Raw genomic sequence first — 26,563 nt, 5'->3', positions numbered from 1 at the left:
CAGTATGAACAGATATGATGTGAAATGTGGAGCACAGTAATATTACCATACAAAGGCCTTTGTATGAGACATTTCATTGGCATTGAATATTTTTTTCTACTTGCTTGTGCAACTGTCGACGTGAATTTTAGGGTGTAACGAAATCTTGATAGAAAGAAAATCCTGTTTCATATAGTCTAAAGACACACATACACCTCAGATGCATGCAACAAGACACGTACACTCATGAAAACATCTCGGACATCTAAGGAATGGGACAATTCTCGTTTTGTCTTTTGGCTGGTGACTCAACTGGGGACAAACATCTCAGAAAGTCATGATTCGTCGTCCATCAAATGCAAACAAGCAGTCAACTCAAGTTCCTCCACGAGGGAAGCGAGGGTTGCTGCAGTACCCACTGGACCCATCCCCGAATCAATGCCCTTTACCCCTGCATCCCCTTACATACGGAATTCAAGTGCGGCAGGCTTTTTTTAAGTAATCATGTTAAGTATTTTGGGTAACGTCACACAAGCATCCTTACACCACGCGCCATGTTTCTCAGCACTCTGCACAACCAAAGCCACTGGAACATATGAGCAACAACACTTACTGTTTTTATTCAAAAAAGACATAAAAACCCTTATCACAATGAAGCATTGGTAGAAAATCCACATCAGAAAAATATGCAAGGGCTCCCCCTCATAGTAAATAACATTTGTTCTTTTTTTTGTAATATTCTTTCAGCTCCTTGAAACCAAGTTCATATATAAACAGCAGTCTTTGAAGGTTCACCACATATATGTGTATATATATATATTTATTTATTTATATATATTCTTAAAAAATGCAAGCAAAGAAAAGAGACTGGAAAATCCTCAGGGATTTTGTCTCCTTTTAATATAGTGTGTTTAGATATCAGAGGCCTTGTCTCTGTTGATAAAGAGAGTCTCTTGGCAAAAGGGGTTAACCAGAACCACGCCGCTGTCGCTGTAGTCACCGTTAGGGGGCAGACACGTCTCCTGATCCTGAAACACAAAGAACAACATTAGCACTTGCTTTCAGGCTAACTACAAAGCTAATCACTAAAGAGCAGCTGCTACGAAGCTAAATGCAGTTAAGGTGAAAGGAACAGGTATTCTTCTTAGGATCTATGTTCTTAACTTCTTATAGACACAAATGTGCATTTCTATGGTGTAGTGATTGAGCTCTATTGCCATGGAGACGGTGTGTGTGAAATAAATGGGAGGAAATGAAGGAAGAAGCAGGTTAAATTGCACCTGTGGGGAAAGACAACTTATTATGAGGCTCTAGATTCTAAGACGATGTATTTCGTCATTCGTATTTGGTCACATATATTGGGAATTCTAATTTAGACATCAAAATGAATACATCCATCCAACTATTCTCAAATCTATCTATCTATCTAAACTGAATGAATACGGAAAATTGTGAATAGCATAAGATACAATAGTCAACTAAAAAACACTGATATAGTGGAATACTGAGGACAAAGGAATAAAGGAAGGGAGTGGATGTATCTGTTGGTTCTCTAAGAGAGGTAAAGGAAGATATGAACACCTGGGTCACCGGCATCCAAAACATGATTCATCACCACCATCATCATCATCATCATCATCACACTCCTGTCAGAAAATGCCAGCAAGCAGAAATGAAAAGGTGGAAAACAAGAAGCATGGAGAGGTTGAAATGGAAAATGTCAATGAAGGGATTATGGTAACAATCTGACAAAAGGTTCAGGGGAAAAAAAACCCTATAAACTAGTGAGTTTTTTTAATTAGATATCTGCTGGACACCGGGTGGCGATATGTAACGTGAATGGGAAATCATGTTAAAACACTCTCAGTTACCATTAAGTGAGTTTTTCAAGCACACATTGCAATGATTACCGTTCATTTCATAATAATACGCCACCAGAAAATGACCCCCAAAAAGATCATTAAAGTATGTATTGTGTGCTAAATGACTGAGAAAAGCATCAAATAGACATCACAAAAAGTAGCTTTAGAAAATTAAATATTTTATTCTATTCAAAACAAAATGTATCATATATACACATTTACAGACCAAAGCAGTTTGGTTAACAACCAACCTACCAGTAGGTGGCGTTAACTGTCTTAAGTAATTGAGTCATTCATTAATTTGATTCGTTCAAACGGCTGATTCATTCAGGAACTAAGTAAATGGTTCTCTTCGCTCAAAACGCAGAATCATTGAAAAACGAAACACCGCTGTGTGATGTTGGGAGACACACAACAGTTCTTCTCTAGCTTTACAGGTAGTATTTTCATTAGCAAAATTAAAAACTGTTGTATAAAATCTAAATAATGTGCACTCATGCTATTGGGAACAAAAACAGCACGTGTGTGATATTGTTTAACTATATAATATCATATGATATAAATATGAGACAAAAACTCATACAGGGGCATTTTGCCCAGATATCTTGAATATAAGAGGTATTATAACCACATTCTATAGGCTACATCATGCAGTAAGTTGTTGAACAGCTTCATGTTCATCACAATCAACTCTATGAAATGTAAGATGGCCTACATGGGTCTGGGTTCCATAACTAATTAGTTAAATGAACGCGTTAAATCGACAGCCATAAGTCATCTGTGCCAATCAGCCAGATATATTATTCATAGAGTAAATGATATTAACAGCAAAACATTTTCTGCATAAAGTTAAATGAAAGGTTAATTGCTGTAAATGGCAAAGACCATATGCTAAAAACATTCTTCAACAATTTTGTTTGCCTTCTCTGCAGTTTTAAAGGGATAGTATAGTGAAATAAAGGGTAGTGAAGTAGTGTAGTGAAGCCAAATGATGGAGAAAAAAGGGGGGAACAGGATCATGAAATGTTGCGAGCTGGAATTGAACCCAAATCAACCACACGAGCACCACAGCTCAGTATTTTAGAGCACATGTATTAACCGCTAGACATGTAAGAAACATTCTGGGGCTTACTTAGAGCCCTAGGAACCCACCCAATTAGCTGTGCTGTGTTCCAATTCACCTGCGTATATACTATGCACTAAAGTATGTACTCTGTGAAAAAAATTACATACTTTTGAGCGTGTAGCAGAAGAGCAGTTAAGATTTGGTAAATGCTTCCACCACGTCATAATTGCATCTTTGAAGTCAGCACGAAATGGAAATTTACTTCTATATTCCAATTGCATATTATTGGTTTTATTGTGAACGATTCACAATGAAAACGGAAAAAATGTACCCATGTAATTTTTACTTAAAATATCATAACGTGATCTTCCAGTGAAACAACGACTTCTCTACGGTTGCTTGTGCCAGTTAAAGGATAATTCCGGTATTTAACACCTTGAGTCTATATTGTAGTTTGTTTTGGATGAACAAGAGTGGTGGACAACATTTTTTTGACAATGGTTCCTCTCTCGAGTTTTTGACTATAATAGAATTGGCCTTGGACCCATTTAACATTGGAGTCAATGGTCATGTCCGAAAATGTCATTAAAACAGCCAATAATGTTCGTTTACAAAACTGTGCAACTCACCGAGTGGTTAGTGGTGTTCGTTGATGATTATAAACAATATATCGTCGCAATATATGATTCCAATCCGTTTATTTTGCTATAGTGGAACTATTTTTTCAGACACTTCACAACCGTGTAACTTCCGCTCAATATTTGAATCTGAAGCGTTAGCACACTCCCGACCACTTGATGGCGATAACCGATGTTTATGTCTCGCGGGACACTCACGGTCACAGTCGAGTTCAACTTCATATTACAAGTAACAATTAATGAAGGTTTTGTTTGTTTATTTCGCTTACTCTCCCGGAGCACAGTTGCTCTGCTCGCTAGCCTTATGAGAAACGTAAGCGAGCAAAAAGACTACATCGACCAAATGTAAACAGCCCCCTTTCCGTTTCCGTTAGCGCATTTATATTAACGAGCACTCAGTCCTTCAACAGAATTCAATGGGATTTTACAAAATGACGAATAAAACACGACAGAAACTGTATTTCGCAACACTTTTTGTTTCTGGAACATCAACTAACATCACTAATCACTCTGTGAGTTGCACAGTTTTGAAAACTAATGTTAAAGGTAGTTTTAATTACATTTTCGGACATGCCCATTGACTCCAATGTTAAATGGGTCCATGGCCAATTCTATTATAGTCAAAAACTCGAGAGGGGAACCATTGTCAAAAAAATGTTGTCCACCACTCTTGTTCATCCAAAACAAACTACAATATAGACTCAAGGTGTTAAATACCGGAATTATCCTTTAAGTTCTTTCTTTTTCACTTGTACACCACAATACGGAAGAAAATATCTGTTGCTACTTCCGTAACATCACAGCTTTACACACAAAAAACAGGGGCAGTCAGTACCTCAGTCTCTAGTGATTGTATCTCGCGTGGGAGCTCCACAGCATGGCGGGTGAAGTAATCCATGGTGATGGCGTCATTCCAGTAGCTCAAGTTGTTCTCCTGAGTAGACGACTTCTTCTTTTTCCTCATACAGCATACGGTAAGTAGCACGGCTGAAGAGAGGAAGACATGAATTAAAAGATTAAAATTCAATATCTAACTCTTTTTTAGCTTTAAGACCACTTCTGAATTTTGTACGATGTGTTTCAGAAAAGTTCCACAAAGGGAATATTATGTTATCCTGCTTCTTTGGAAAAGTTCCTGTCAAAAATGATGACAGAAAGCACAAGTGTGAAATTGGTTACTCACAGCATGAGGAGACAGGCACGCTAATGGCAAGAACCAACCACACAATGTCCATTTTGTCCAGGCAGATGGTGTACTTTTTATGAGGAGGCCCCAACGCAGGGCCCGACTGGTTTCCAGACTCCCAAGGGCCTTGTGTGGTGGCTGGGACCTGCCTGTTCATGAAGCTCCCGCTAGCTGTGGAGGGTGCCTCTGATGTGTCCGTATCATTCTCTGCCGTCCATGAGGCTCCAGTGCTGTTGATAACGTCTGTGATATTAGTCAGGGAGACAAGAGAATCAATGGTCATGCTGGTGGTTCCATCCCTACCACCTTGGACTTCCACAGAGCTTCCACTCTCTAAAGTGGGATTGGATGTGGTAATGTGTTTGGAAAGTGGGGCTAGAGCTGGAGAACGAGACTGGACGTCAATTTGTGCTAAAGCCTCTTTCATCGTTTCCAAAGTGGGATTCTCTGGTGAAGACACGTCGCGGAATGTAATGGTGTGATGTGGAGCCGACTTGTCCGCATTCTGCCCTTTGTTTTTAAAGGGTTGTATAGGATCAATGGGGTCCTCTCCTCCCATCTCTCCAGTGTCTGAGGTCTCCAAAAGGCCCTTGGCACTAGGGGTCACATCATTTTTAGTCCCTGAGAAAAAAGAATGACCCGAGCCAGAATTTGTGGTTTGGTTTCCACTGTCCGATGCAGTAGCACTGCTCTGATTCCTATGGACCAAACCTGAGGGCTCAAACTGGTTCAATGGCTTTCTACTGATTGTACTCGGCTTATCGGTATTAGTGCTTAAGATCTGCTCTTGGGTTCTGGGGGTAAAAAACCCAGAGGCTGTTCTATTGAACATACTTCCAGAGGTCATTTGGGGCACTTCTGCTTTTGAAAGATCCCCGGGATCAACTGGATGGACCCCTACTATTGATGTCTGAACTATGGCAGAAGGTACAGTGGTCTTCGGTATCTGGTGTCCGGTGTCTGGTGTCATGGAGACAAGGTCCCGAAGGGTTTTGCTGGGGTGAAGCTCTTCTGCAGAGAACACCAGCCCAACTGGCACAAACAGAATCAGTAGAACACCTGAGAAAGGAAAACAGACAGTGAGAGGAATTTAGACAAAAATATTTTCTGCAAATACCAAATCTCACTGCAAGGAAACATTTAGTTCAAGCTTTATTAGTCCACACCACAATGAGGTTCTTACAGGGCCATTCAGAGATGAGTCAAGGAACAGTTTTGAACAGTCTGAATGCTGGTATGGTTACTAAGTGTCTCGATGACATCACCACAAATGGGCGTGACCCTGCTTTATGGTTCAAAATGGTGTTTTATGTCACCACTCCATACTTAAAAACATATAGATGACACCTGATGATCAGAGTAAGGACATTGTTTCATCTGCATGCATTTTTAGTTGCTATAGAAACCAAGATTCGGCTCTTAGAAGATGGAAGGCAGTGAGAGATGAGAGATCAACATCACAAACAATATCAAGAAGACATCTGAGTCTGAGTCAGTTCAACACCAGCTACTGAGCAGTCGTCATTGTTGACTTCGTTGTTGACCAGTAGGTGTTCGTGTTCAAAATGTGACATTCTTTATAAGATATGCGTTTCATGCTATACACAACGAACCCTTCTAAGACTCTGTTTTTATTAAAGGGCACCTATTATGCCCCTTTTCACAAGATGTAAAATAAGTCTCTGATGTCCCCAGAGTGTGTATGTCAAGTTTTAGCTCAAAATACCCCACAGATTTTTTTTTACAGCATGTTTAAATTGTCATTTTTGGGGGGCTGAGAAAAACGCTCCGTTAGTGTGTCTCTTTTAAAAGTGAATGAGATGCGGTTCCATGCACAGGGGGCGGAGCCTAACCAGCTCGCCTCAGAGCCAGGACAATCTCATCTCACAGAAAGATGATAATATCAAAACAGAAACTCACAGTAACGGTGTTCGAGTCGGACAATAATACCCACAGAGCTAGAGAATGCTGAATAGAGATAGAACAGGTATGTTTATTTTAAGTACGTTTATAACTTATATATATAACTATAAATACAAGCCTGCTGTAGTTAACCCCGTCTGAATGATGACCAAAATATACTGATGAGTTCAATTAAGTTTATTGTACATCACACAAAAAATGAAGCGTTAGTTTTACTGCAGAAAATCACTGTAAGAATAAACACAGTATAAGAAGAGCGCATTAAGTCTTATCCATAAACTCTCTCTCTCTCTCTCTCTCTCATTATCATGGAACATAACGTTACACAGCGAAGTACACAAAACACTCGTTACAACTAACAGTAAACAAATATATACACACCTTTTCAGTGGGTGCTTTATAAACTGGTAAACTGTATATCAGTAAAACGACTCGATGAGCTCGAGCTGTCATAAAGTGCTCGCTCTCACTTTAATTTCTGCGTGATCAGTAACGTTAGTCCGGTCGCTCCGGAGACTGTAAGCTGGATCACGAGAGCAGTTGTACTGATCAATCCTCGAGTAACAACGAGAGTAAATGAAGACTGCTATGTTTATTCTAACATCCAAAAAACAAAACACCTCAATCGCTCTCGGAGACATTCTACAGCTTCTCCAGCGTCAAAACAATGGCGGACTGTGTCCAGCTGACTCAGGGCGGGTCTATGCTCAAACTGCAGTGTCAATCAACAGTCGTGGGCGGGGCTTATGCAATTCTACGTCACATTGCATTGATTCTGAGAGCAGCTAGTTCTGAGACAATGCTTATGATTTATGGGGATTTAAAAAGAAAACACTGGTTGGATTTTTATCATTATAGGGTTGTTGTGTACACACACTGCCAACACACATTTATGTTCAAACACCATGTAAAAGTGAATTTTGCATAATAGGTGCCCTTTAAATAATCAGAACAAAGCTTAATGACCCGACCAAAGCATGATGTAAAGTAAAATTACATCATGACACCACTGATTGACTGATTGCAACACAAAAACAAACACATTCCAAAACCCTTCACTACTGACTATCATGAATAACAAACTTCATTGGAACAAACTTATTTTCTACAATTACCCTGTTGCATTGATCAACAACAAGACAGCAAGTTGATTGTGTAAATGTTTAGTGAACCAAGAGTTTCCAACCAATCACAAGCTGCCCTTGCTGAACAAGCTGTAAAGAGGAGAGATAAACAGACAGTTTTTCTTTCAAGTGCTTATGCTAATTCATAATTTCCATATCAAACACGAGCATGCCCATGCTAGAAACCGACATGGCTATGATGACAACATGACCATGCTGATTTCAAAGTTCACTACCACAGTACATTAGAATTGAAGGTATTTGCCATTGCCATGTCCTTTTTTTTTTTGGAATCAAAAGGTATTACATCTCCCATTCAGCCATTCCAATCCAACGCAGCATTAATACAACATCACCCTGTAAATAAAACATGAATCACTGCTTATTTCACAACAAAGTGGCGCGTTTAGATCAGGCACAAGCTCTCAAGCTCGCTCCCGTCTGCACACATCCCAGAGCGTTTAACAAGCCGTGGATCTGAAGGTTCACACAGCCACTGAAATCATCTGATCATGAGCTCCCTGGTTCCATGTAAACACTCCGCTGTCCTATTAACCAAGTCATGTTTTATAATTTATCATTAAAAAATATTAAAAGTTTGGAAATGGCTTTCAAGTCTGTTAGCATAAAAAACCCCAATGATTACTCAGTTTGGACTGAGTTTTTATCTTGGTATTTTGATGGCTTGTCTGTTCCCTCTGGATTGTGTTCTGTTGATATAATGATGTGTTATATCAAAGATTAGCAAATGAGAAAATCAGAAGCCAACAAACTCCGAGATCACATCATTAAAGACAAAATACAAGCATACTAGCATGCTAATATAGTCTGTACTAGCATGCTAATCTGCTGTACAGCCAAAACAATCTTTGTTGCATTCATTTCCTGTAATCGCCGTAACACTGCTTTGAAACAATCTGTATTGTAAAAAGCGCTATTCAAATGAAGGTGACTTGACTTGTCTTGATTTAAATTTTAATATTACAACCGGTATTTCTGCCATATAGAATAGCATATACAGTACAGGATAATATATAATAGCATACTAGCATACTATGCATGAAGTGTCCAACATTCCACACCAGATTTTTTGGTTAATTAAGTACAGCACATCATCCAGGTATTTGAAGTATTTTTCTTTTTGGAACTTTTAGTGTGAACACTTTATACTAAATGGCATTTAATAGTGTATATGTACGGTACCTATAACTGTACTAACTGCCACATGGAAAATACATGCTAGCATATATACTAGGATGTACAAAAAATTATGGAATTGATTATAATTTTTGTCCATTCAAAAGTAATGAGTATTTTTTAAAGATTTGGTACTACTAAGGTTATCTTTGAAAAATCCAAAGCTTGAGCAGAATCCCAGAAGTAGCGTAACAGATTGTGAGATTGTCACTTTATCAATAATCCGATTATGAATCGTCAGTTTGATTCTGTCAGGCTGTTTTTTGCGATTTTTTCGTGTAGGACCATCAGTAGCAGACTGTGGGTGGTCTGTCTGAGTCTCAGATTAGGAGTATGATTGTTTATTAGAGATGTCGTTCCTGAAACAACAAAGGATGATCCAGGAACATGTCCAATTTAACAAATCACGTTAATCCACGAGTGACATACTGTATGTGTGTGGTTGTACTGTACGTGTGAATGAATGGAAACTATAAAGAAGCCAAGATAAATATTACTATTTTTTGCTTTTAAAAACAGTGGCATTACCAAGGTTATCTCCCATCCATCAATGAATGACTCACTCTCTAGTGACATTTATGCTCACACACACTCTTACACTTCTCTGACTCACAGTGTAATAGTGAGGGGGAGGCAGAGGAGGACAGAACATAATACAATCACAGCACTGGGTGAAAACACACTGGATACTTTGCAAGATGAGCACTGGACCATAAGAGGCATGTGGGTGTTAAATCAACTACAGGCACTTCTAATGCCCCGGTGCGTGATAAAAAAAACTTAAAAAAAACTATACCAGATCTTGGGATGGTAATGTTTAAAATGTAAACCTGTTTTTGAAAGAAGTCTCTTATGCTCACCACGGTTGCCTTTATTTGTTAAAAAATGCAGTAAAAACAGTAATATTGTGTTATATTATTACAATTTAAAAGAACTGGTTTCTATTTGAGTATATTTTAAATTAGATTTATATCTCTGTGATGGCAAAGTTTAATTTTAAGCATCATTACTCCCGTCTTCAGTGTCACATGACATGATCCTTCAGAAATCATTCTAATTACGATCGCAGTAAACAAGGTCCACAGAAGAAGATCAGATGAATTCAAAAACAAAAGTATTTAATCAAACATTCTCAGATAATCCACAGGTAACATGTGATACACAAACACTAACCAACAATCAAGGCAGAGAAACGAGGAACTTAATAACACACAGAGAACCAACTAAAAGACTAACAGGTGTGATGATCAGATGAATTGCTATAGTAACTAATGATGGCGGGAAACATGAACAAAGACAACAGGAAATGAAAAGCAAACTAAAAGTCCATGATAATGAGACTAAACGAGAAAACGACTGAATATCGCTGACACTTATATTCTGATTTGGTTCTCAAAAAACAATTCTTATTATTACCAATGATAAAAACAGTTGAGTTGCTAAATATTTTTGTAAAATCATTTATAGGAAATGTGATGCATTTCCCCCCCAGGATTAGTAATAGAAAGTTCAAAACAACAGTATTTATTTCTTTAAAAAAATGTATAGCTTAGCATAAATCATTGAATCTGATTAGACCGCTAGCATCTCTCTCAAAAAAATGACCAAAGAGTTTCAATATTTTTCCTATTTAAAACTTGACTCTTCTGTAGTTACATCATGTACTAAGACCAACAGAAAATTTAAAGTTGTGATTTTCTAGGCTGATATGGCTACGAACTATACGCTCATTCCTGCGTAATAATCAAGGAACTGTGCTGCCATACCATGGGTGTAGCAGGCGCAATGATATTACGCAGCGCCTGAAAATAGTCCCCAGCTGGGTAACTTCCAACGTGACCGGCACTAAGTTTGTAATAACATTGTGCCTGCTGGTACGGCAGCACAGTTCCTTGATGTTCCTTTAAAAGATAAAAATCGATCATAAAAAAATTATAATAATTAAATATAATAATCTAAACAAAGACTCAAGTAATCATAAACTATTTAATTTTTGTATTAATATTTGTACAAATATTTAATATTATCAATTTTTACCAAAAAAATACAATTGTCCTTTTGGTGCCACTTCCATCACAACCAACAATTTGACATAATTTTTTATTATTTTATGATCTAAAATCACATTGTGTCAAATCATGTAAAACATTTTTAACACATGTGCACAGGATGCATAAAATGAAATTAGCCATATTAAGTCAAATGAGCCTAGCCTAGAAAGAAGTACCCATTCACAGAATGAAGGGGTTTGTGTGTGTGTGTGTGTGTGTGTGTGTGTGTGTGTGTGTGTGTGTGTGTGTTTTTTTTTTTTTTGTGTGTGTGTGTGTGTGTGTGTGTGTGTGTTTTTGTGTGTGTGTGTGCAATGTCATGTTCAGAGAGGTGTAATTAGCCAGGGCAGCAGCACTATGCGCAAATGTCTAACTAGGTCTAGTGCAGACAAAAAGGTATGACCTCCTCTTTCACACAGAAACAGGAGAGGTGTTTGCAATAAAAGCAAATTGAAAAACCAAAATGATGGAAAGTCCAGCAAAAACATTCATTATGTAACGGAGTGAATGGTGCTGTAAAGAGAGGAGAGGTGTGAATCTGAAGAGAGTGACGACAAGACACTAGAACTGGACAAAACAGCTGAGAACCCGAATAAAACGTAGGATATAATGGGAAAGGCATATGCAAAAGTTCTTTGTTATTGTTCAGTAGATAAATTAGTTTGACAAGCTAGAGCTTGCACATGGAATGATTAACCTTGCAATAATTGCTTCCTCTGTTTCTGTGCTAAAAAATGACTTTCATTACAAAATTACATGCGCTGCCATCTGCTGATTTAAAATATAACGTTCACAGATGGATGGGTGCTGGAGACTTTCTCTGACATAGAAGCATATCACAGTTTTTGTTTCAGTTCTTTTATATTTTGGAACTTTCTTAAAAAATAATAAAGAAGATTGATGAAAATGTAGAAATTTTGAAAAAAGTTCACGCTGCTTTTTCCTCATACAACGAAAGAGTGCTATAATAGTACCATAAAAGTTCACATGATTATAATTTGTAAGAACTTGTAAATTGTAAGCACTTTAGCAGAGCATACATTTTTTTTTAGCAGATAACATCTTAAATCTCATATGGACTTATTTTATGGTACTTTATGGCAATTTCTTGTCATTTCAACAGCTTGACAGCCCATGGAATATTTGTGAACAATCTTCAAAATTTGTTTTGTATGAAAAAATTATAAAAAAAAAACCTTGGTGATATTGATACTAATATTAAGCGGCAGTGAGCGGAGGTTTAACCCTAAGTGCCGGGTCAAAAGCCAGGTATTTGGATGCATTGCTCCAGTGGCCCTGAACCACAATCTTGAAGATCATTTCCATCTGACATGCTCATGTGTATGTGAGCAAGGTCACGGAAAGGGGGAAATTAACGGAAATTAAAAGTCTTCGAATGTTTATGTAGCCTGTGACATTCCTAAAGTCATACACATAGCTATGACATTAATAAATCACATGAAAGAACCATCCTGCACACTGTGATCCTTGAACTGTCTGCAAGTCTCTCACATTAGAGCTGCAGATACTGAGATCTCAAATGGCCTCGACAGATTGTATGGGTTTACAGCTTATCTTCCCATCCATCATTCAATATTACACCTCACCTCCGGAGAGAACGAGCCAAGATGGCATCTGCTGTATGAGGCTGAACAGTGTTGACCGACACAACGGTCCACTTGGATCCGAAAGACACGGGGTCGGGTTCGATTATTAGTGGCCTTGGGTCTCAGGTCATTTAAAATAAATGAGCTTTTTCCGAATGGACCCGAGACGACCCGAATTCTTTTAAACTATGTCGGCCATTTAATATAATGAAATAATATTTAATTATTTAGATAATTACTGTGATTTAAAAAATAATAATTATGTCATCTCTAATCATCAGGTAAATAACATTAAGCCAAAAGTTATAGGACGTATGAGGTTAGTGATGACGAGTGCAGGGGTGTAACGATACCCTCATGTCACGATTCGATACATATCACGATACTGATCCGGGGGGTTTCCTGACTGACTGCGGGGCTAGGCTGTGCGCACACATCAGCATCAGTGCTGTTTACGTTCGGGTCCAGTCAGGTGAGAAAATAAATGGGTCAGATTCGGGTCGAGTTTTTCTTAAAAAAAAGAAATCGGGTCGATACATGTCAACTTATTCTACTAACACCTAACCCTAACCGAACAGTCTACTAAAACTCTAATGAGAGGTAGTTGACATGTAGTTGCATGCAAAATTACTTTAACTTTAGTAGAGTGTCTAAAGTAGACCATCGAAATAAAGTATAACCAAAATACATGATTAAAGGTGCAGTCTGTAAGAAATGCAGCTAGTGGTTGAAATAGGTACTGCACTCCAAATATGTTTTTTTTTCCGCCCCCTCCTCCTCAGACTCGACGCTAAATTTTTGAGGACATGCAACAAGAACGAGCGAATTGACAATGAAAGCCGAGCAGACTTAAGTAAGTTGATGAGTTAATTTATCCGCGTTTTTATTATGCTCTCTTAGAGTATTTAGATGGATACCAAGGCTTTTTAGGTTGAGTAGAATCTGCAATCTCTTTGTTTGCCGGCTGCAATGCGCTGTGTTTCCTGCCAACTGGCATCCCGGGGTGTCGAAATACTATTGGGTAAATTTGCAGTGGGCAGGATCACACAGACCAAAACAAAAACAGACATTCCAACACGGAACGCACATTTCAAAGTAAAATAACTGGCTCTAGCCTTGGTCTTGGAAACGAACATGTCCTCAGCATGTGTCCTCAATTACTGCGAACATATTATGGTATTTGTATGCTTTAGTAGAGTGAGTTAAAAAGTTACATACTGCACCTTTAAATATTATATTTGTGTATAAAATTGTTCTCAACTGAGCTTCCAAAAGTCAGTCAAACCAGGATATACACCAATCTCTTGGTCGAGTGCAGATTTGTGGATGTCCGTCAGGATGGCACATAATCAATCCCACTGAAACACTCTTTACATGCTGGCTTTGCTCATCTCATCTTTTGCAGTGCCTTACACAGTCTTGTTGTGACACTCTACAGTTTACAGAGCATAAGGGAAATCTGCATGTGTGGCAGAAGCGTTAAATGATTTCTAGTTCACGATTGCACACAAGAACCATTCCAATCTAAGGAACATCTGAAAATAGGACACAATCAGCATTAATGCTTTGCTAGGTGCACACATGCAGCGGACGGCGACATGTCCACTCTACATGATGAGCACCCAGTGGAAAATTGAACAAGCTTCCCTGTAGCGAGAACCACACTGGATCACAGTGATAAACCAGGCACTGAGTCAAGCAGAAAATGCAAAATGAAGGTGCAGGGAAAAGGCATAGGTGTTTAGCCAAAGCATTGATTAGCACAGTGCTTTTTTCAGAGACACTCAATAACTAGCAAGTCTGGCGGTTTCCCAAAAGAACAGATGTAAACACTGTTCTTTTGGTAATGAACCTTTATATCCTCCCATGACCCCCTCGCTCTTTTATAAATGGTGTTTAATCTCTGTCACATTAATTGGTCTGGGAAACCATCTGAAATTAGTATTCAGAAGCAGCTTATGCCTTTAACCTTGAGATAAAAGTCTAACAAGTTACAGAATAAGATGCAGAAACCTTCTGAGACACGTTTACACCTGGTGTCAACATCTGTATCTGGGAAGAGTAATAACTTTTTTTTCTCTGCACCTTAAATATATAGTGTACAACAATAAGACTTTTAAGACTTTTTTTTATTTGATTAAAAGTAACAGTAAAAAACATTTTTTTACAAAGGATATCTATTTAAAATAAATGTTCTTTTGAATTTTGTAATCAAAGAACATTTTTTATCACGGTTTCCACAAAAATGTATGTAAAAATGTTTTTGAGAAAACAAATGCACCCTTAATGAACAAAATAAGAGAACATAATAAGAGACTTGATAAAATCAATCAATCTAACCAACAATCTTTGCCAGTTTTTGTTTCAAAAAATATTATGCATTCGGAAATCGACAACGGATTGAAATTTGACAGACAAATTGCCTCTGTAGTGGGCTCTAGTTTTTTTTATCTTCGTTCTCTCTCTAAAATTAAAATCTTTCTTTCTAACGCCTCTCTAGAGGTTGCTATCCACGCCTTTATTACATCTTGGCTGGATTACTGCAACTCTCTGTGTTATGGTGTTTCAAAGACTCAGATCTCCCGTCTACAAGTTGTTCAAAATGCAGCAGCTAGATTCTTGAAGGGATGTAAAAAATGTGATCATGTTACACCCCTTCTGAGATCTCTACATTGGTTACCTGTTCAGTATAGAATTGAATATAAAATTCTATTACTTGTCTACAAATCCTTCAATAATCTTGCACCATCTTATTTAACGGACTTACTTCACCTGTACACTCCTAAGAGAGGACTTAGATCGGGAAACACATTTCTCCTTCAGATTCCCAGAACCCGCTTGAAATAAAGGGGAAATAGAGCCTTTGAAGTGGCTGGCCCCACTCTCTAATCCCACTCAATAATCTCCCGACCCAAATTAAAATGGCTTCCACTTTGTCTGAGTTTAAAGTTGCACTTAAAACTCACCTGTTTGTCTCGGCTTTTAACATGTAATTTATCCTGTTTTTATTAAGTGATAAACGGAACTTGAACTTGAACTTGATGAATTCATAAATACCACTATGTATATCAATATCAATAAAATTTGTTTTTGAGAGGTTGCTATCACAAAATTGTACATCCTGAACGAACCGTGTCTTGCCAAATGAACTGATATTTTAAGATATTTACTGATCTTTTACAATATTAGACAGAAGACACATTTGAGATGCAAGTCAATATCAGATGTACAGTAAATGGCAATATGTCTCATTTGAACACTTGTGATCAAGTCAAGTCATCTTCATTTATATAGCGCTTTTAACAATGTAGACTGTTTCAAAGCAGCTTTACAGTGATAAACTGATACTTTAAGGCAACAGAGATTGTTTTGGCTTCATAGCGGTTCTTGAATAAAGATATTTTCCAGCTAAAGTTAGTTTTGATTGATTCACTTCCGTCGCAACGATCATTAGTTATCAAATTAGGGGCCGCTAAGACGACACCGTTCTCTCTACACAGACTTTAAACGCGAACCTGTGAGAAACGCTGATGGCGCTCACGTGCGCATCAAGAATTAATTATATAGTTATGCGCATTTGAATATATGTGCGCAGGTTTGTAATTCCCTACAAACCAAGCCTTAAACTACTTGTCTGGCCTTAACATTTTTATACAGAATTGTATGACTTCGGGGTAGATACGCGAAACCGAAATTATCCCAACAACGCTTTATCTGTAGAGTGGTAAAGTGATCCTTCACAGGGGAGAGACCACACAACGTTTTTACTGGAATACCATTAAACAGAGAGACAATGAATTATCTAAAATATAGTCTCCTTTGTCTTCCATAATTTTAGCTGTTGACATGCTAACAGACTGATGCTAAATAAAATCTCTCTTTGACAGTCGCACAAAGGATTATTTTAAAGCTAAAATGTGAACAAAACCAAAACAATGAATCCAACCAACAAATAAAATTCCATTGGTGTCTCTTTGGGAGTTGGCAGTCTTTTAAAGTTAGGGGTAGTTACCCCAGAGGATTGTGGGTCGCTCTGGGCACTTCCTGTGTTGAGGGAGGGGCAGGGTGGAGCAGATGTGAGCTCATAGATAAGGAGGGAACCATAACACCCTCTGATAATGGCTTCCTGTTTTGTGATTTAAGTTGCGTTGGTCCTCTGCAATGCCTCTGAACTTTCGGATGTTTATCCAATCAGGAGGGCGGACGAACGAGGTGCTTCGGGCAACGGAATAATCAATTTGTTTTCCGAATACATCAAATCTGTCATTTAAAGGGGGCACCAACAGTTTACTTTGGCTGCACAGGAAGTAAACATTTTAAACAGGAAATTCCTAACACGTAAGTAATGTCACTGGGCTATTCCTGCTCAAAATAGCTGTGACAATGAAATAATGGCCAGGCAGTGAAACAGTGCTTTGGGACTTTTGAAGGAGCATTCCTTTTGTATTCCAATTTAGGATGTTATTTGGCAAAAGCCATTTTATTCAAATAGCCCCACGATACCATCTGCACTTCAGGGAGAACAGCAATCACGCCATAACCGCATGAGAAAGCCATCCGCTAAATTTAGTTTACTTTAAAAAAATGGTGCCATCTCTACAGATGAGCGTGTAGATGAACAGATAGACATGGAAGACACAAACAAACTGACAGTGAGACAAAGAAGGCACACCTTAAGAAAAAAAATTGCTTTTCACTATTCCCATAGTGTTATTGCAGAAAAAAAAAATCTTTGTATTGAACATTTATGGAACAACAGATTTTGTGTGAAAATAAATCACAAAAGGGGTTTATTTTTATTTAAAAAGTTGGTGAAGCCGGCTTTTTAACCCACACACGGGGGGTTTAATAATGTCACGGGACATTTAATAATGTCTAGGAGGTAATGCTCCTAGAACTGTACTCGCAAATGCTGACCAAGTATTTGAAGGTTGAGCAGTGAGCTCATTGGCTACTGATACGGCAGGAACCAATCAGCTGTGCCCTATAGAGAATGATGTGATTGGACCTCAGCCTGTGCAATCTAGAGTTTCATGACAGAATTTTTTTGCTTGTAAGTGTATAATATATATCTAAAGTGGATGTTGAATACTGATCAAGCATGTCAAATTAGGTAAATGCTTTAAATGTTATAGTTTTGACAATATTTAATCTATTGAATAATTTATTCAATACTATTATTATGTTAATCTAAAATTATTCTAAACATTTGTATGCTTCTAAAGTTCTTCATATTCAAGATTCTCATGTTTTAGATGCTGCCGATACATTACCTGTATAATGTACATTTTGGTGTATGTGTGCAGATGTACGAACAGTTCACATATATGGAGATTTCAAAGCCTGCAGAGCACCAGAACCACCATCAGTGTCCCTACAGTCTCAGATCCGACAGCGCTCAGAAACACTCTGAATTCAAACATAAAAATGAGCTGAATCTCTCCAAGCACTGAAAACACTTTTTCCCTATAGACAAACTCTATTGAGATCACTTTGAACGAATGGCTAAAACACACCTGAGCCTGAAAAGTATGTTTCATTGAAACTTTTCGAATGATATCAGACCTTTTGTTAACACTCATGTTGGATCTCTGTGAGCATGGAGTCTAACAGAATTCTCTGTGATGAAATCTCTTTTTAAAGTTGTTTTACAGAGAGAAAGTCTTCTCTGTCCGACCTCGTGTTCCCGATACATTTCACACTTTCGTGTTGGATCTCAGCCAGACTGATATCAAGCGCGTGTCACCAATACTAATATTCTGCAAGTGTTCTGAGTCAAGAGCCAAAATAACAGACTAAGATAACATAGATGGGATGTGCTGATGGGATTTTAAAATGGTTTAATGAGCAAGATTGTTTTCTGCTGACCGATCTACGGAATTGATAAAGACCACTCATGTATAAATACTGTGTTAAAAAAAAAGTAATGTTAGAAGTATATATAAGTATATACAATTATACACCAATGCCAGACTAGCCAAAATACACCCAGACAGAAGCAACACTTGCAACACTTATTTTTGGTTTAAAATATTTGACACTTTTGAAAAAAACTTGAATATATTAGTCACTCCAAACCCTTCTAGAGCTCGGTTTGAAATTCATTTAAAGCCTAATTTGTCCTCATACATCCAAGAGGTTGTTGCTTTCACCACACCATTGGCCAGGAGGCTTATTCTCTTTAAGTGGAAACATGCATCCCCTGGATAAAAGAAATTCTCGTGTGTTTAAAGCTGGAACAAATCAGTTTCTCTTTAAAAGGAACTCTAAAAACCTTGCATAAAACATGTTAGCCTAGGGGTGATGAACTGAGAAATCAAATTTTCCTGGAGCTTTTGACATATAAGAGGTCATCGTACTATAAGAATATCCTGTAAGGTGCTGAACTGAAAACTTCATTGTTAGTCCAATAAAAGCTTTTATTGACACCAGGCACAGCGAACGACAGGTTTTTCAAAGTGGGGATCTATGACGTCAAAGGGTATCAAACACCGCCTCCACAGAAGAAGATCAACGCCTACTTCAACACTGCCTGTTTAGCCCTGCCCACCGATTCATGCATTACATGAAACTCATTATAATATGCAAAACTGTTATCCAATCATAGCAGTGGGCGTTTACATACAAGTCTTCAATGCGACACGCCCATAAAAACCGAGCGTTTCAGGAGCTAGGCTCAAAACCAGGGTAGAAAATAGCCTATTACTTATTCATTTTGATATTTTTGAATGTAAAAACCAAGCGAACGTCATAAGTTGACCTCAGACATCAATATATATATATATATTTTAAAGCCAGTTCATGACCCCTTTAAATTATATTAATACCATTAATCTGTCACTTGAAACTGCAGAAGAGGATTAACTTTTTTTCCCTCTCAGACATTTATTGTATTATTTAACTATTACTGGGTGGTTGTCCTTGGGATGCTATGGGTGGATGAAATGTGGGGGGTGGGGGGGATGCTGAACTGTGGTTTACCACATTTTTATATACAAGTTGTTGTATCTGCACAAAATGTCAATAAATATATTTTGAAATTAATCCTATATATGTGTATCATATGAGGATTCCACATACAGTAGTTGCTGGGACATTAGGATCCTTTATCAACCACCATGAAGGAACAGAGTTTTTAAAAACACTATAAATGGCTTATCAGTATTAAAAGGCTTTATTAACGCGAGACTTACTCAGCAGCTGGTGGGGCAGGACCTGCAGGCTTCTCTTCATGGTATCATGTGGTCCGGCTCCTCCTCCACAGTGCTCATGGTTCTCTGCAGGACAAAGGATAGACGGGAATTAATCATAATCTGATTATCATGCCAGTGCATTCCTGAACTTTTAATGAACTTCAAGAACATAATGAACTTTGCTATCATTAAAAAGGGTTGTGAGGCGACCAGCCCAAAAGAGCAACATTAGATCAACCAAATATGTGATGAGCATCTTTTTTATCAACCAATGAATGACAAAAGAGCGTCTGAAAAATAATAACTTGCACAAGCTGAAATTTATTTGACCTGTCATTAAAATTCCAGAGTTATTCCCCAGTGTTCAGGCATTTGACATGAGCCGACACTTTCGGTCTCAGGAAACTGTCACAGTGCTAAATGCAAATGGACACGGACACATTTTCTCTCAAGAGATAAGCGTCTATGAATGTGTGTGTGTGCCTTTGTGTGTGTGATTGTCAAGGTGTCAAAATTGTCTCATCTTGTCCTTGGGGTGCTGCGACTGAACCTCATCCCACCGCACAAGACATTGAGTCGATAAAGTATCTGAAATGAGATTTGAGCCCCCTTGGGTGAGAGGAAGTCTGAATCACATGCTAATCTAAACGTCTCGCCAACACAACCACATTGACCATGATACAGCGCATCATTGATCCCTTTTCATAATCTTTTCATTAAGAGCTGTCTGTCTTTCATAAGCATTGGATCAAATCGAGCCTTTTCTCAAGTAGAAACCAAACCACATCTAAATAGCTTTTGATCAATGCTATTTAACCAGACAGCACTGATTTTGAAGCTATAAGTAAATCTAAATGTATACACAAAGTAAGGAAAACAGCGCTCATACAACACATCTGCCTAATACAAGGCTCAAATAGATTCACAGGATTTTGAAAGATGGCTAATATGTTTTCCAAAAAAAAAAAAAAAATGGTTGAATTCTTTAAACAGTTGACACCTTTCTGTGTGGTAAAATAACAATGTGCTTTAGCATACTTGGACTGTCCTGTGAGTAGCCTACTTATTATGGAAAAATATAAGCTAAAAGAATATACTTAAAGGGACAGTTCAACAAAAGAATGTGGGTGACCAATCAGTTTATGGGCACCATTGACTTCCATAGGATTTTTTTTTCATACTATGGAAGTCAATAGGGCTCGTCAACTGTTTCTCTTCCGACATTGTTCAAAATCTCTTTTGTGTTCAGCAGAAGAAAAAAATTCAGGTGCACTTTATTTGACAGTATGTGCACTTACATGTACTTACAGTTTTCGAAAGTGCTGAATAATATAATGTAAAAACATGGGTAACGGTTAAGTTTAGGTGTAGATTCAGGGTTACAACCTAGTTATTATTACCCAGTTATTGTAATAACTATAATAAGTACATATTATGTACATGAGGAACAGGACTGCAAAATAAAGTGCTAACAAAAATTCATACAGGGTGAGAAAATTATGATATTATATTATTTTTATTATTATTATATTTATTATTATTATATTATTATTATTATTATAGTTAAACATTTTGGGTGAATTATCCCTTTAAATATGCTCTTTAAAGAATATGCCTTATTCACACACACACAAAAAACTGCTATTGCTGGAATCTTATTTATGAGATATTTGTGTACATTTTCTACAGATCATGGCAGCAGTTATTCATTAAATTATGATCAAATGATGGAAAAGAGTGTTACAATCTCTCTCTCTCTCTCTCTCTCTCTCTCTCTCTCTCTCTCTCTCTCACTCTCACTCTCACACACACACACACACACACGCACCTTATTATTTCTCATATCCAACTGCCTCACTTCTCAATGTAATTCAATTATTATCTATTATAAGACTTGATTTCAACAATCGGTTAATGAATATTTTTTGCAAATAATTTCCATTTGGTTCATTATATGTGCAGCCTGTTCAACAGGCGAGAGGTTATAAACCTGTTCCCGTAATCTTCATCTCATTATTGTTCAACACAGCCAGTCGAGAAAATTCAACCGCTGAGCTTTCTGACTTCTCAATCAATACAGATCATGATGTCTCAATCAATGAACACAACGCTTTTATGTGTGTGTGCAGTAGTCACTGCAGCGTCATCACGGCACCTGTGAGAACGTCTGTGATTCACAACACATTTTCAGTCAAATCAAACGTGTGTGTGAGTTTGTGTAGGAAGAAAGTCCATTTGTGAGTCATGCCCACCTGCGCCATGCAGGAGGTCAATAGACGCAAGCACATTTTCTCAGACAACAGAGGCGAGGTCAGTAGAGTAAAAACTACAAATACACAACAAATTGAGAGGCCACAAAACGAGGTACAACTCGCTGTCATTTTTTAGAGAGCGTGGCATTTGTACTTCTTTTCTAACAAACCACTGCATGGCAACTGGCACATACAGAGACCCTGCTTCAGTCACCATGGCAACCTGAACTGAAAATGATATTCAAATCTCGTCACAACTGTGAGAACAATACAGAGAAAATCAAACTTGACATGGAGATATTAGCCACGTGTGTTTTGAGCCCTTGAGCCAACAGACTGAAAAAACAGCCCTTTCCCAAGGTGATGTTTGGTTTACGTTAATGATGACGGTTTGCAGACGTCCCGGGTCAGTTTTGAGACAGCACCTCTAAATTGTCTGTCTGGAAGGACGAGGGCTTTAGAGATGAGCCAAGGTCAGCTGCGATGGTGTCATGAAATAAAAGCTGTCAATGGATCCCCTCAGATCGCTGGCGACAGGAATAAGAAAGCTTCGGCCTTTATGTTTGTCTGTATTTCACAGTTAGACTCCCAAAGGCGGAGAAATTGGCACGTCTGCTTCAGGGTTACTCATCAGGTTTGAAGCTTAAATAGAGGTTTGTGAAACCGCATTTGTTGCAAAAATAATGGTGAGCGGGGATAACGGGGCACAAACTAACGCTGGGCTAGTTGTAACACACATGGTTTAAAACTAAAACATACCAGTATGACGAAACTTAGTGTATTTAGTAGTTGCCATATCAACACTATAGCCTATAGAGAAATAATTGCGCCAAAATTTTTAAAATATTTGGAAGATATCATTGAACGTTTATTTAACTATAGCAAAATTTAATTTCTTAAGTTGATTTTTCATCTGTTTTTTGTGTTTATTTAAAACGAGACAAATCTGATATTATTTTAATCTTATATCTGGTATTTAACAGTTTAGATAGTTATTTAATGCTTTGCTAAGTAGCAGAAGACACTAGCCAGGTTTAAATCTGCAGTTGTGCAGTTGGGGAATGTTGTAACAATGTGCCCCTAATAGAACTATGCTATTCTATACTTTTATTAATTATATTGAGAAACCATGAGAAAAAATTAATTCACTGATCCCAAAGTCAATTGGGAAAAACTAAAACCCAAACTTATTGGAAACACGAACACTTGAACATACGTAAACTTTTTTTCATAACTCAACGTGGCGAGGTGAAACATACTATAAGTGGAATATTCCATGCATTGATTAATCGAAACAAAAATATGAGTAACAAAAATGCATCGCTTCATGCCAACTTATGGCATCAATGTAACCGACACCAGTAGAACAGTGGAGCATGGCACGAGTAAAACCAACGTCCCATGTTCAATTACCAGGACTGATGAAACTTGCATTACATTGCATTTGATGAAACAAATGCAACGTAAGTCACTTTGGATACAAGTATCTGCCAAATGCATAAATGTAAATTTTCCAGGTATAAATAAACATAATTTGCTACAAATGACATGATCCAGCATTTACACAAAATTAATTCTTATCGATGTTGATTTAATTGAATCTGGAAAATTAGATATTGAAAGAAGTTAATATTATATTTCCTTGCCTTTGCAACAGTAAAAAAAAAGTTGTTTTAGGGACAAAAAAGTTATTACATGTCCAATAAATAATTTTCTTTATAATAACATGCACCAGTGAATTGCGTGTATGACATAATTGAGAAAATAAAGAGGGCTGAGTTTGATTTCATGTTGACTAATTTACACAACACAGTACATGAAGTCATGAGAGCATTTGCAAACTCAATTATGTGCTTATTGTCTGTGAGGTCAGAGTGAGTCTCTCATGGTATCTTGTTCACTATAGTCAAGGTGATTGACTTGGAATATTGACTGCACTCACTCACTAATTCGTTTACAAGGACTCATTAATCCAATTAAACCTGGACCACTCTCACATTCACTATGTATTACATGACATCATTTCCTCTGGGCTTCTGCAGAAGCTAACAAGGTCTTGTAAGTCTAAGATAAGATTGTTTGACATGTGTTGCTGCTTTAAGAGAAGAAAGAGGAGCAATCCAGTTTTATCTGAGCTCCTGAAAATGCTATTTGCATATTATGTGCACTACACTGTAAAAAGTTATTGTTGGTTTAACGTAAAAAATAAGTTACCTGGGTTGCCTTAAAATTTTGAGTTTGTTGAAATTTAAAATTTGAGTTAATACAATGACGGAGATTGGTTTAATTAACATACACTCAAAATATTATGTTATCTGAACCACATTATCTAAGTTGATTTGACAAAAGATAAAAAGTTGTGATGACAAATCATGAAAATATTTTTCTGCAGTGCAATACCACATATTGTTTTTTTTCTGTTAAAGAAAAGATTTATATTAGAACCTGCTTGAAACTTAATTTGAAATAGTGAATAAAGGCTAAATATACCAGTTTAGCCCAAAACATAGCCTACTTTACCCACGTATGGGAATGCTAATGCGTCTAGCTAATCGAACTGAGCAAAATCTGCTTCAAAATATTCTGTTAAATCTGACACTTTTAAAAGGAAAAAGTTAACATTTTGGGAATGGGGTTTAACGTATCCCAAGAGGGTTAGAAGCAGGTCTGACGAGGGAGAATTACGGTAGTCCTTTGGTGTGTTAGTTTTGATGTTTCTCTGATGGTGATTAGCATGTGTGTTTGAGACAATTTTGAAAAATGACGCAATTTTCTTCTAAAAACAAACTTTGTTGTATTATTTTCATGTTATCACTGTGAAGCTGCTTTGATACAATCTGTATTGTAAAAAGCGCTATATAAATAAAGGGGACTTGACTTGAGGGTACGTTTACATAAGAACGATGTACTAAAAACGGAAAAGTTTTTCCTTTGCGTTATTCAGGTAAAGACGACAACATTGTCAAATCCCCGCCCTGATAGCACACGTACATCTCAGAGACGTCTATTTGATGAGCGTGTTTACATCTGGAAGACGTATTTTAGAGTGTTTGCTCCTCTGCAATACATCTATAGGACGTTTCCTGATGTCAAATAGACGTTTAGAAAATGTCTTTAAGATGTTTATGATTTAGGATGTATGTAAAACTGACATCTTAAAGACGTCTATAAGATGTTAGTAAACAGCAGAGGCTTTCCAGATGAAGTGATCTTTAACAGACATCTTGTAGACGTGTGTGGTCACACGGATCAGCAAAAACGATTAAAAACGCTGTATTATGCTGCCAGGCCAGTGGTTGGCGATGTCACTTTGTAAAGAAACACTATGTGCCAATAGACTGAACACGTAATACGCATGAGGTTTTCACAAATTCGGGTTTTTAGTTTACTCAGAAATAATAACGGTATAGTTTTCAAAAACTTGCATCTTGAATCCAGTTTTCAAAAGTTTGCGTTTTCAGGGCCTCAAAATTTTAGCCTTAAGAACACAATGTGAAGTATGAAAAATGGACATTTAAAAAAATTTTTTTGCACAATGTTACATTTAGCAGTTTTATTAAATTATTAGCAGAGTAGCATTAAATGAGTGTTAGATGCCGGCAAAGATCATTTAAATGTAAAAATAGTGAAAATGAGCATTTTAATTTTCAAACAATTAAATATACAACAGCAGCTAACAAGTAGTAAATGGTAATTAAATAGAATAATGGCTGTTTTAGTGCAAAAACACTGACTAATATATACATACTATTAAAAAAATTGAGGTCAATAAGGTTTTTTAAATAAGGCTCACCAAGGCTGCATTCATAAATACAGTAAAACCAGTAATATTGTAAAATATTAAGGGGGTAACGATAAAAATAACAGAATAAAAATCTGAAAATACTGAATTATTTTAGATGAATATGCTTACACTCTGTCACCGACTAGATATTTAAAATAATGTAGAGCACTTTTTACTGGTAACATAAGACATTTGGGATTATCAGGACCCTCAAATAACCCCCCATTGCATTATTATATATTATATTGTAGTTTAATGTAGTACTGACACTAAAACTCTGAAAACTTGAACTTTTTCTTTAATTTTGGGTGAACTATACACAATACATAGTCACTATCCATGATACTTGCATTTTTGTATTGCGATATATTGTGACACAATATTGCTACACCCCTATAAAATATTATAACAAATTAAATAAACAGTTTTATATGTTCATATATTTTAAAATCCAATTTATTCCTGTGATGCAAAACTGAATTTCCAGTCTTCAGTGTCACATGATCATTCTAATATGCTGATTTGGTACATTTCTTATTATAATCAATTATGAAAACAGTTTTTGTAACATTATACATGTCTTTACTGTCACTTTTTATATAACTTAATGAATCTTACTTGCCCCAAACCTATGTGTATACACATATATAATCTTATAATATTGTCATATTAACCCTATAATAATTAAATCCACATCTGATTGT

General features: G+C 37.1%; 1 protein-coding gene across 2 annotated transcripts in view; it reads right to left on the bottom strand.

Moving 5' to 3' along the window:
* Positions 1 to 583: 583 nt before the first annotated feature.
* tmem108 (transmembrane protein 108) overlaps positions 584 to 26,563 on the bottom strand; it is a 57,748-nt gene continuing 31,768 nt past the window's right edge. For both annotated transcript variants that reach the window (XM_079602587.1, XM_079602586.1), the window contains exons 2-5: positions 19,824 to 19,907; positions 4,729 to 5,790; positions 4,381 to 4,532; positions 584 to 1,007 (exon numbers count right to left, since the gene is read on the bottom strand). In XM_079602587.1, the coding sequence (XP_079458713.1) occupies positions 891 to 1,007; positions 4,381 to 4,532; positions 4,729 to 5,790; positions 19,824 to 19,863 (1,371 nt within the window). In that variant the 5' untranslated portion in view covers positions 19,864 to 19,907 and the 3' untranslated portion in view covers positions 584 to 890. The remainder of the gene's footprint in view (positions 1,008 to 4,380; positions 4,533 to 4,728; positions 5,791 to 19,823; positions 19,908 to 26,563) is intronic.

Source organism: Phoxinus phoxinus, assembly GCF_949152265.1.
Source record: "Phoxinus phoxinus genome assembly, chromosome: 24".
Lineage (NCBI taxonomy): Eukaryota > Metazoa > Chordata > Actinopteri > Cypriniformes > Leuciscidae > Phoxinus > Phoxinus phoxinus.
The sequence above is the reverse complement of the archived record's forward strand: the minus strand, read 5'-3'. Positions and strand labels throughout refer to the sequence as shown.